This window comes from Ciconia boyciana, chromosome 8 (assembly GCF_034638445.1).
Source record: "Ciconia boyciana chromosome 8, ASM3463844v1, whole genome shotgun sequence".
NCBI classification, from domain to species: Eukaryota; Metazoa; Chordata; class Aves; order Ciconiiformes; family Ciconiidae; genus Ciconia; species Ciconia boyciana.
The window spans coordinates 52318651-52331405 of record NC_132941.1 but is presented as its reverse complement, the minus strand read 5'-3'; the positions used below and the strand labels follow the sequence as shown (position 1 = coordinate 52331405).

The 12755-nt window shown below is 46.8% G+C and overlaps 1 protein-coding gene across 2 annotated transcripts in view; it reads right to left on the bottom strand.

Annotated features, from left to right (window-relative positions):
- WBP1L (WW domain binding protein 1 like) overlaps window positions 1-12283 on the bottom strand; it is a 60375-nt gene extending 48092 nt beyond the window's left edge. The window contains exon 1 of one of the 2 annotated variants that reach the window (XM_072870949.1): window positions 12146-12283. In XM_072870949.1, coding sequence (XP_072727050.1) covers window positions 12146-12232 — 87 coding nt within the window. In that variant the 5' untranslated portion in view covers window positions 12233-12283. The remainder of the gene's footprint in view (window positions 1-12145) is intronic. The other variant, XM_072870952.1, reaches the window with a different exon arrangement.
- Window positions 12284-12755: the final 472 nt, after the last annotated feature.

Below are 12755 nucleotides of genomic sequence, written 5' to 3'. Positions count from 1 at the left end.
GTGCAGCAGCATAACCTTGCAAGGCACTTTAAAGAGGTCTTTTCTGCAGAACACCCACTATCTCATTTAAATAAGAGGATCAAAGGTGTTATTGACACAAACTGAACAAGCTCTCACTTTAATGTGAGCAACAAATGCAAGGATGAACACCCACCACCCACGCAGAAGTACCCTGGTCCCTCTTTGCAGAAGGACATGAGGATTATCTGAAAGGCTTCTGCTGTGTGGAAAGCCCAAGCACTTGGGGACTGAGGCAGGTTAGCACTAAATAACTAGGAGGTCAAGCTAGAGGGTTCATTTTATCACCTAAATAAAAGGTGCAATGTAAAATAGCAAGAGATGCAAGACACGTGCTTGTTTGGAAATGGAGGATTGTCTTTTTAGTATGCAAATATAAAATGTCCTCCTCAGACACATCAGATCATCTTACTCTTGGCAGAAAGGTTGGGTATTATAAAAAGTATCCCATCCTGTAAAGAACTTAAAACAGATGTCTGAGCCTTCCCAGCAGCTGGGTTGCTGGGTAGGCAAATTCCCCGCTGCCAAAGAAAGCAAGGCAAGCTTGCGTGCTGACGTCCACGTCTCAGGGGCACTTGGAAGCCACTCACTCTGCTTGCCCAGCCCAACACCATCCCGCAATGGACAAGACCTGCTGGCAACCTGCTCCGGGCTCCCTCTCCCCTTCACTCTCCAAGGTATGCACGGCAGGCTGTCATGGTTCATGGCCATCTGAAGATTTTGGTATGCAGTTCAAAGGTCTAGAAAAGTGACTACCCTGTTCTAAGCATCTAAGAATTTTTCAGGCCAAAATGCAGCTATCAAAACAGTTTGCGCTGCCAGTTTGGGTTATGTACTCCCTTTTCAGATTCTGTGTTTGCATTTCAGCAAGCTCGCTCTCATCTCACAGCTCTGCTCACTGAACCTGCTGGTTTAGTCCCAAGTCTGCATCTCTGCATGCTGTTGCCTCCAAGGGGGAATATGATACAAGAAATTCAACTTCTTGACTTCACTACAGAACCAATTAACTGAGAGTTGCGAAGAAGGAAAAGCTTTCACTTGGACTATTCATTTTCTATGCAGTAAACACAGTACATGCAATTTGTGAGGTGCACAAAAGCTTGATCCTTGTGTGTCTTCACACGTTGATTACTTACTGTAATGCTTTCCAGACAAATAGAAGAACAGTCCCCACTCAAGTACAGAAGAAGCCAAGAACAATAAAACTGTATCTCAACAATTAGATAAAGTTTGACCATAGTACTTGAGGGCATTGAAAACCTTTGGACCGAAACCTTGCAGAAGAAAACCAGGAGTTTCTTGGTTAACAATTAATAATTTAGACCTGAAGACTCCCATCCAGATCAACAGCTGAAGAGGGAAATTACATAGTATTTATATACCTGGTCCCACACAATCCCCCAGTATTTTGATACAAAAAAACCCACAGTTCATAGTACATTCACCACTTTAATGTCCCCATTTTAGATGAGAAATGTGAAATTCCTTTCTTAATATCATGTGGTAAGCCAGGATCAGAACCGAACTGTTCTTGCAAAAAGTTCTCATGTAAGGACTCAGGAGCACACTGTGGCTTTTAAAAATCATGATTTTTTATAATATTTATAAATCCACCCTCATAAAAAAAACCACCAACAACTAAACCCAAGAAATTTCCTTGCAAAACTGTTTTTTCTTCCCATTGTTTACCTTTGCACTAATCCTTTGGGTTAAGTAAACTATCAAGACACTTCACCCTCAAGAGCCCTCACCACTGTAGAATATGCAAGATGCCTGCTGTCAAGATGGGGAAAAAGACGACAAACACAGAAGCAGTGTAAGACCTGTAAATGAACAAGTTAATGGGTTGAACCAGATAAGAGCAGTATTTTTGAAGCCTATTTCTTTAATTAAAGACATTAGTTAAAAGCATAAACAAGTTTTACCTTGCACCCTGTCCTGAAGTAAAGGAAAGTGCCTTCAGAAGAACTGTTGGCAGGCAGTGCCTGTGCGAGAGAAGAGCTAGTGATAAAGAGAGCTCTCATAGCAAGGATACAAATAAACAAAATCTAGGGTCATTCATTTAAGAGTCTGCCCCAACTTGTAAAATGCCACTAGAACTTAAGGTTTCCAGATTTGTAAAATTTTTTTCTGTAGTAACAGCGTGATAATGGCTACATCAACAGCAGCAGCTCACCCAGCCGTCAGATTACACTCATGCAAGGCACACGGTTTCATGAACACAAACACACCCTCCATCCGTTCGGTTCCAGAAGATCAAGATGCAAGTGGCACAGCACCCAGCCAGGCCACTGTGAACATCTTGTCTAGTGCTGTTTTCCGCCCCTGCAGATCTCTGCGTTCTCAAGCCAAAGCCAAAATGTTCACTGCTTACATACACAAATTTAGTCCTGTTTTATTAGGACTATTCAATCCCTTGGTTGTGCTTCTAAAATCTTTTAGAGTAGGAGCACAGCAAGAAGAGTTTTGGTTACACACTGCTAGATAATGAGACACAGACAAGAAACCATCAGTGCCACTCTTTCTGTTTCCCAAAGTTTATCTGCTCTGTTAAAGGTTGGGAAAAAAGGGAGATTTATCTGGGCTTCATCCATGCGAGGAATTCAGCAAGCCCTTACACTTCATATCAGCCTGAAGCTACATGCCAGCAAAGGTGAAACAAGGCAACAACAGATTTGTCTGGTCCCTTAATCTAAAGTTTTCCTGGCACAATGCTTCTCAATAAATACATAGCATGCTGAAAATAAAGGAGGATTGCTTCTTCAGCTAGTCCAGCTAGAGAAAGTAGACTACAGGTTTCAGAATGAAAAACAATACCATGAAGAGCAAAATCACTCCAGACTTCCTGAATTCATCTTTTAATGCCAGGATGATCCTCAGACTTTGCAGTGAAGGGACGGGCCTAAGAGCACAAAATGGGTCCGAGGAGAAGAAAACTCCTGACTCTGTTTCCACAGCCTAACTGCTCTCTGGTGGTTTAGTATGATCACATACTCTGGGAAGTACAGAGATACAAGGACAGAGCAGAAAAGCAAGAAACTCGGTAAAACAATGAGCCACAAACATGAGAACGATATTTAATAATCAAGTATGTGAGATGCAAAAATTTCCTAATAAGATGGGCAGGAAAAAGGAGCAAAACAATGAGACAAAGAGAAAACAATACTGCTAGGAAAAGGAGAGGAAAATAAATTAAGAGCTCTTATTTTTGACACTGCAATTTAAGACAGGCTTTGTCTCGGAGTCCAAGTGCTAAGTGTCAGCAAATGAAGACAATCAGCAATGACAGACATCTGCAAGCCTGTTTTATCTAAGCTTCAGATCACAGGAGACTAGAGAGTCAAATGCAAGCTGTTTGTGAAGTTTGCTTCTTCTAAAAAGACAGAAGTAAAAACGACAAGGTAATTTGAAGACAACACAATACATGGCACAACCCTCCTCCTCCTCTTCAGCATTCACTGTTTGAAAAGCAGTCTGCAAACGAACAAATGAGACAACCAGTAAGGAAAGGAGGAATTCATCACAGAAGACACTCACACATGAGTCATGACCTTCACATGCATTCAGGTAGCTGCATTAAATGCTTTCCAAACACAGAGTAAAGGTCTTTCAGATTGTATCTGAAGAAAAGTCTTTCCTCCCCCCAAGAAGGGGAGGGGGAGCACTTTTGGTAATTTTCCCGATAAAATTACAATTGATACACAGGATGAGATGAAGTCAGCCCAGTATCAAGGCTCCGAAGATACACTGCCTTCTCAGAAGGTTTTGTCCAGTCTTTACAACAGCCCTGTACAATGCCCACCACCTCCTCCAGCCCTTCCCCTACCTCCTGGCTCAGACTGACCCCAGCCACTGTTTAACCCTTTCATTCCACACCAGTCACTCCCAATTCTTGTTTAGCTCATCCAGAGAGCTCTAAAAGGTGCTTCTGCAGCAGGTTGCTAGCTCCGTGGGACCGATTTTCTGCCCACAACCAGTGGGATGGCTGTGACGGGGGATATTTTGTGCAATGGAACAGCCTGATCTTCTGCTGGAGGCAGAAGACACACAGCTCCCATGGCTTCCTGTTGGCCATCATCCACCACCTGGGATTTAAAGAGGATCCCACATAGAGAAAGAGGTTTCAAAAAAAACATGTAACTACTGATACAGTATTAACAAATAAAAAGCTTATTATTCCAAAGAGTCAGGAATACAGAACTTGTCAAGGGTGAGTATTTCTGCATATTTCGCACTCTTTCCGTATCAGGCTTCTGGTGTGGCTGCCACAATTACACCATTGTTTGACTGAGAGCATTATCCCAGACTGTCTTGATTCCAGTTCCACATTAAGTAAAAAAAAAAAAAAAAAAAAAGTCTCTTGTGGACAACAGTACTTAACCTGCTGGTCATATCCATGTGCTAGGACATGAGAGAAAAGAGTGAATCAGTTCTGCTCACTAAAAAGCTTCTCCATCATCTGCTGGCATGCCATTAATGTTCAAGTTTCCTCCCTGCTTCCAACAGGCAACGCTCAACACCTTTTACAGAGGGAAAGCTCAAGATGACTGGTGAGATTCCTGGCAAAACACACTCTTCATAACTGTTTCTACAGCTTATCAGCCTTTTCCCCTTCAATTTGCTGTTCAGCCAGTGGGAGACAAAAAAGAAAAATAAAAGTAGTTCTGTAACCACTGGAGCTCCATAAAGCTGACCTCCCATCAATTTGTTCCACAAGGCTGACTGACTTTGCAGGCTAGCAAACTGTGAGCTCCAACTGAAGCCTTTCCAGAAGCTACGGCATATATCAAGTCAATCAAAAACGGACTCACGAATTTCCCAGAAACTCGCAACTGTAGCTTCTCACTCAGGGATGCTTCCCTGTTTTGTTTTGTTTTTTTAAGGTCTCTCTGTGCCTGTTTTCAGGAATTCTGTTGAAATCTTATGCCTCTGAGGTCTCTTCCTATCAAATTTGGTTCAAGTTGCCCAGTGGCTTCAAAATTAATTAATGGAGAGACAGACACTGATAACTGCATAAAGCTCACCTCCTTCTGTGAACTATCTTCTTTGCATCAACAAAATCCATTTTCCTGGGTAAAGTCACTCTCTGTCCCATTCCAGGACTTTTGGCAAATCAGTATCTTGACAGGCTCCCTCAGCCTCAAGTACAGCCAAGATACAGTTAGTTTTTGCTTTGATCATGACCCTTCCCAGATCTCAAAAAAATTGTGGACCTCTGCTCTTGTGTTGCCTGTGAAATTTCTGTCACTGCCTTGTGCACACCAGAACCAGACATGAAATAAAAACACACCACCACTAGCAGTAACAAACTTCCACCTCATAGTAATGCAGAAGATTAAAGAGGAAAGAAGAAGGGAGAATCCTTTTCTTTACTGCTAGCAGATCTTTCCTTCCTTTAGACAAACTCTTTCCTCTGGTAGTCCTAAGGACTGCACTCGGGGTCCTGAGGTCTTGAACCCCCATGAGAAAAGGAAAGGTCCCTGTTCTCCCGTCTTCCCTAAACCCAGTACCCTACGGCTTGTCAATACTGGTAGCTGCTTGCCATACCCACCTACACTTCTGCACCCCGTTATTAGCAAGAGGCTAGCAGCATTTTAAATGGCAAAAGCTCCATCCCCTGATGCATTGGGGATTTCTTCCATGCTCAAGCGGTCACTTGCTAGCAAGCCACCAGTACACTGTCAGTGGTTGGATTTGTTTTACAATATGCTGGCATAAAAGTGCTTGGGAAGAAGGAAACGTCAGGAAACTGCATCTGAATCTCCTATACAATCCAGCTCTCACATCCTTTTTTCTCTTGCTGGTTTGGACCGACCTAAGGCAATGCCGGGTAGATGGATACTGGCTCAGTGGAGGAGGCCTGCAAATCAGCAGCACCACAAGCTGCCTCCACACAAAATAAAGTCTCTCCTTTCTATTTGCAGATGTTGTTCAGGGCACAACATGCCAGGGAGCACTGGCCACACTGGCATTAAATGGTTTGGTCTGCTGCATCAGTCTGCCAGCATCACTTCACTTTGCACCCTCATGCAAAGCACTCCATTACCGTTTCACAAGCCATTGCAGAGACTAGAGTGGTCATCTAAAAATAATACTGGGGGCAGTGATCCCACTGATAATCACATCATTAGAGGAGAATCAAGTTCCTCCTTGTCCAAGCAGATAAACAGCAGGTCTCTGCAGCACCTTGAGCCTTCCTCTGCAGCCAAACAGTATCTGCGAAATCACGGAAAAGCATTATTTGTGACTGCCACACCAACACGCTTCTTGTCACAGGCAAGGTATGGGCATGCAATTCCTGCTTGGCAAGCCTGTTCTCTCCAGCCAGCTGTTATTTCAGGCGTGTTTGTTACGCGCACTGTTCACAGGCTCATCCACGCAGGCAACTGACTGTCAGAGCTCTGCTGCTACAGCACCCAGGTGTTGGCATCTCAAAACCTATCTTCTTAGCTGTGGGTTTTCTAATCACACAAGACAGCAGAGGGAAGGAGGGACCTGACTTCCCCATCAGCCTCTCTCCATGAAGTCATCCAGGAGTACTGTCCCAAACTCCATGCTCACTTTCTTCTGACCCGGAAGCACAGACCAAAACCTGGTGCAATCAGGTTGTCCTGCAATGTGCAATGAGCATCTCTGCCCTGCCATGACTAATGGCCCTTCTGAGATTGTCACCGGCCCTGCCTCAGAGACTGCTTTTGAGATGTCTCTGACATGCCGAGTCCTTTCCCCCATGTTGCAAAAACAGCAGTGCAACCCTGGCAGGAGCAGCCTGCCCGGTCATCTTGGATTCATGAACCCCTTGAAACAAATGCAAGACAGGAGCGTGTACAGCCATAAAGTCACCGGTTAAATGCATTAATAAGCTGAGAAGATTCCTATGCAGCTAACCGGAAAGGGCAAATTCTTACCCTGTACCCAAAACAGGGCAGCTCAAATTAGATGAACATCCCCAAACCCAGTACCAAATATGCACATTGTCAGGAGACAGAACAAAAGGCCACGGGTAGCTCAGCAGGACATGCCTGACAAGGAGATGTTTGCATAGGCACAGCCACGACCAAAGGGCACAGCACAGACAGCCCTGGATGGAGAAGTAGGCCAGCAGATCACTAGCCCATCACTAGCTTTTTGCCAGAAGCTAATGTGCGTTCAATCCTGCCAGTCCTCCCAATACTTAAAGTGAAAAAAAAAGGCAAAAAGAAATGGTGGGCGGTTCGCATTTACTAAATATACTGCCCATTACCTTGGAGGATGTCCATGTGTTTTCAGATTACAAAGAAACACGAACCGTTACCTACATTAATGCCTTACCAATACCACAGAAAGAAAGACAAAGGTGAACTTCAACATCACACTGGGTTAATACAGGCTGTCAGAGCTACGTAAGAGCACAGTTCCCACTTCTGCCAGCAGAAGGGCAACCGCTGAAGATGCTTAGGGGAGCAGCACTTCTAGGTATCAAAGTGAGGGGTCGATGGGTGTTTTAGCCAGGGTTGAGTAACTGCCATTGAAATGTGGCCAAACATAGAGTGCATCCATCCCTCTGCCTCACTAGAAGGGCCGATGGTGGTGTCACCACTTTGGGCAGGATCCCTGCTGACCAGCAGCAGCTGCTGCCCAGCAGCATTGCACCCAGCAGAGCCACCGCTCTCGGACAGTCAGCGCTGGATGCTGCCGCTAGCCAGACAAGGCTGACCTGGCCCGACCCTGCCTAGCTCGCGAGGCTGGGAGGATGGAAAAATCCCCAACCATATCAAAACAACTCTGGCAGATGAAACTTGCCAAGTTCCCCCACAGCATAGCACAACTCCTCAAAAGCTGCCCCAAGTTTATTCTTAAGGTAGTGTTATATTTTTGTTAATTAATATTTGGCAGGTGGCAGGGAAATTCTCAGAAAGGCAATGACAGGTCCCAGTCACAGAGTTGCTTTGACTACCCTGAAGAAAACTGCCACGCTCCTCCCCAGGATGCATCGCACACTTTCAGACCAGGCTTTCCATCTGCTGCACAGCTGCAGAGATGCAAGGAGAAATTCTTACCGCATTTTGTGTAATTGTGAGGGCAACTCACAAACAAAAAAATTTTAATTAGTGGGAAAGCGTGCTATACAGATGAGACACCGGAGTTCACAGTGGTATAATCATGACGGTACGAGCAGTCCTTAATCCAATCTGCACAGTTATTTAGAGGTTCCTGTTCTGAGCAAGTACAGGACGTACTTTGATCTCTGCTGCCTCCTGCCAAAACTGTGGAAATTAGCAAGCCAAAAACCAAGAGTCACAGACAAAGATATAATGGCAGACAAAATATATCCTACGGTTATACAAGCAGCTCTCCTCCTGAAGGGCCCCAATGCATTTCAGGAGACACATAAGTGCAGTTGCAACTAGTTACCTTTACCTTAATCAAAAAAGTTGTCTTAAATTTACAGATGAGGAGATGAGCCTCTCTTACACGAGGATAACTCAAACTTTGCTGTTCAGTTCACAAACTACCTGAAGCAATGCTCTGAAAGGGCCCAAATGCAGCCAAACTCTTGGATGAAGCATGGTAACTCCATATTGGTGCAATCAGAGCTGTGGTCACAGCTAGAGCACAGCCTTGGACAGAAACTCTGTGTTATGGGGGTGTTAGCCACAGCGACAGTCACGCTGAGTTCTTCCTTAAAGCAAGGATCTGTCCTCTTTGTCACATACGATGAATCATCCCTCAAGTCACAGTACTTCAAGCAAACTCTTTAATTTGGGATGAAATTGGTCTTTAAGAAGAGCATGCTTCTGTCAGATTTTGGCTCAAAACCACCTTATTAGAGAAAGGCAGATTCTGCAGACTTGTCACATAGTTAACATTCACTTAAATCTCTTGGTTTTAAAGAAAACAACATAGTTGAGAAAACTATGTGATAATTAAGCTGCAGGCATGGAAAGCAGACAGATAGTTAAAGTGGTCAAATAACCTTTACTCTGCCCTGTAGAGACAAACTACAATAGAAAAATGATTCATGTTTGAAGTTTTTTATTACAAATTTGAACAGGCTCATTTTAAAATACATTAATTTCTTATTTCCTCACTTCCTTCTCCCTCGAACCAAGAGGGGAGCAGCCAGCTAAGGTGTGCAGTGAAGGCTATACATCTACAGTCGGAACTAAACACAGCTAGATTTCTTCTTCCTGTGACATTTATCCTGATTTTATTACATAATTGCAATATTTCTGCCCATAATCTACAGATAAATGGTTCAAATCCAGTTAACAGAGTTTTGTGCTCTGATTACAAGTGAAACTGCAATGAATAGTCATGGAGACAGTTAAACAACTTGGCCTCAGGATGGGAATCAGCGAATTATCTTCATTCCCCTCCATCCACCACCCCAAACAAGTCTTAGTTAAAAGAAAGGTCTTTGAAGATCCTAGGCAGCCTGGACTTATTTCAACCTGAAAAATCAGACCCTCTTGCAGAGTACAGCATGTTCTCGGGAATGTTTGTTCAGTGCAGCTAGGCAGTACAGCTCCACCTCCCGAATTATTTAGAGGACACATTTCCTGCAGCACCTCCCAGACTTAGACCACCAGGTCTGCATGACAGTTTTTACAGGCAAGGAGACACGGACCCTGAACAACAAGCTCTCCCTGACAGCAGAAGCAAGCAGGGAATGGCAAATGTCTGCAAGGTAGATGGAAGTAGGCAGCAGTCACGAGAGGCAGCAACAGCAGCAACAATCTGGAGAGGACAAGAGGCAAATGCTGTCAGGGTTTCAGCTAGAAACACAGGAACCCTTGGTGTGGAGATCTTCCAAGTCCAGCACTGCCCCACTGCAGCTCTTCTCTACAAGCCCGTCAGCTCTGAGGAAATCAGGCTCTAAGGCAACACCGAAGCAGACAAAGTTTTGTTACATGCTCATTTTCAAGATCTACATTACCACTGTCATTTTTGAGTGGGTAGCTGTCAATCTCTAGTATGCAGTGAGATAATACCAGCCTTTTGACAGACAGAGTCTACATTTAAGATCTAAAATAAACCGCGAGAGTTTTATATAGACAAACCATGAAAAGAAAATGAGTAAAAGATGCATCCATATCTAAGTGCTCTAAAGAAAACACAGGCCGCCAAAGCTCTTCTCCCCCACTCTCATCTATTGTACCACTCAAGACTTAGTATTTTAGGATTATTTCTGGTGCACTGACTGGAGAGGATATCCACAAGTCATGTATGCAACTATTCCACAAGCAACATAGCTGTATGATTGCTTCCACGCCCTCCTCCTTTTTCCTTTCCTCCTTTTCTACTTCCTATTCCTTTCTTCTACCAGCTCCCCGACTAACGTATAAGCTGTACAAGGCAGGGAGCACCTTTCACAGTCTTCAAAGCAGGTATGGTATTTTTATTAGCACGTATGGGGTTGAAGACTTTCACAGCTTCTGTACAGATAATCCTACCACCTGACTACTACTTGCAGTTGGAATACCGCAACAACCAGAGAGCAAAACGGACCTGAGATGTGCTTATATATGCTTTATGTACCTTGGCTCACAGATGAAACGGAGCAAGCAGTAGGACTTCCATCTGTTAAAAGCAGTTGAGACAATGTGGAAAACACACGATTCAACACAATCCTGCACCTGGCTCCCTAGGGCAGCAACGGCCAATCCTTAGCCTTGGTGTGGCTGAAGGAGATTTGGGATGGCACTAGCAACAGGGAATTACACAGCTTTTAAAGTAGATCTGGTGCTCTCAGCACCCTGAAAAGAAGAAGGAAATTCAAGAGAGGGATAACATCTGTAGTCATAGACGAACTCCTCACCTCCTCCTCCTGCAGAAACATTGGGAAGTACTTCAATGGACCCCTTCCAGAAGGGACACTCCCCATCTGCACCCCTGTGACATTAAGCACCATGCAACCCACAGCATCTGTGACCTACAGTGACAGATCCGCATCTCACTGGCTCAGACCTTCAACAAATGCAAACTACATTTTGCACCTTATAAGTAATACACCACATCAAATCAGAAGTCGTCATATTCAATCTGTGTTCTACATAGGGTGAAAAAGACATCTTGACTCCACAAACAATAAGATCCAGGTCATGCACAGGCTGCTTAGCCTAGTACAGTCCTCTCCAAGTGACACTGAGCATACAGATCAAGGTGGGAGAGGTTCACAGGCATCTACACTGGAGGACCCAAGAACACCACTGGAGATCTGATCAGTACACATTACAGCATAGACATGAAACAGAGTAAAGAGATGAAGAAGAGAGAATCAACTTCATTAAAACCCTTTCCAGGCATGAAGAAGGTAGTAAGCAGGTGGTCAGAGCCTACAAAGGCAACACCTAATTCCCCTCATCCCAGTTGAGACACACTCCCTCTTCCTTCCCTCTGTGCAGAGGCTTGCACCGAACCTCCCCACCACAGTTACTGCCACGGGAAGACCAGCTCACCTGGCCTGTGCAGCACCACGCAAGTCCCATTTCGCTGCCAACCCACGTCCTCTGGCCAGCTGCCCCATGGCCACCCTTCAGCTCATCCCAAACCTCCTCCAGCCCCGTCCCCTCACAGGCCACCTTATTCCCTGTTGCCACCCCCGAAAGACACATGCACCTCCATCCACAGGCCCCTGTGCACCTGCCAGCTCAAGCCCTCTGCCCTCACTATAGCCATCTTTCCCATAATCTCCAGTCAACCACCACCAAACACCTTTCTTCTACGTCCTGCAGCCACCCTGCCATACAAAGCACCTCCAAGAGGCACTGCCACCCATACCTAGATCCCTACACCACCTCTCCATCCCCACAACACACAAGTACCCCCAAACTCAGGTCTCTGCATCTACCCTAGCTTCACTTAAGCCAAGGGGGCTCCCCAAACCTTAGGCGGGCCCCCAAAAGCCTCCTACCCCAACCTCAAGAGCCCCAGGCACCCCATGCACGCTCCCGCCCCTGCCAGCCCAGCCTGACCCCCCACCCCAAAGGCCACCCCCCTCGCCCCGGAGGGCACAGCCCCCCGCGCTCACACCGCCGCCCCCCAGGCCTGCGCGCCCCTCACAGCCGGCCCCCGCCCCAGGGACACAGCCCCCAGCACGGCGCGACCCCAGACCCCCCAGGCGGCCCCCCAGGGCAGCCCCTACCTGGGCAGGCTCCACGCTGGCGGGCAGCCCCTCGGGCAGGGCCTGGAACAACAGCAAGGCCATGGCGGCGCGGAGCCTCCTCGCCATCCCCCCCACCCCCCGCTCCCCGCCTCCCCAGCCCGACTGCGGCCCGGGACGGGAGCCGAGGAGCACCCCGCGCCCCGACCCGCCCCAGCCGGTCGCTTATTGGGCGAACGGCGCGCCGCTTGATCCGTCACTGGCTCAGCGCGCTGTCGCTTAGGGCAGAACCGGGAGGGGCGGGGTCTGCGCGCAGGGAGCTGCCATCTTGAGTGTGGCGCACCGGGGAGGGAGCCTGGCGTGGGGCGAGGACTGCCATATTGTGAGTGGCGGAACTGGCTGGAGAGGGGTGTGGGGGCTTGTCCCTTGGTCCTGCACCCCCAGTGCAATGCACCCCGGGGAGCAGAACTGGGCACTGCAAAAAGGGGGGTGCACAAGCACCCTCTGGCCTGCTACAGCCTCCCTGACACCCCAATGGCAGCCAGGCACTCATCCCCCATTCACCTGGTCACACCCGGTTGCTGTGGTCCCCGCTCGGCCGCATCCCCAATGCACCCACAGAGCCCCAAACCCAAACAGCCCACCTGGACCT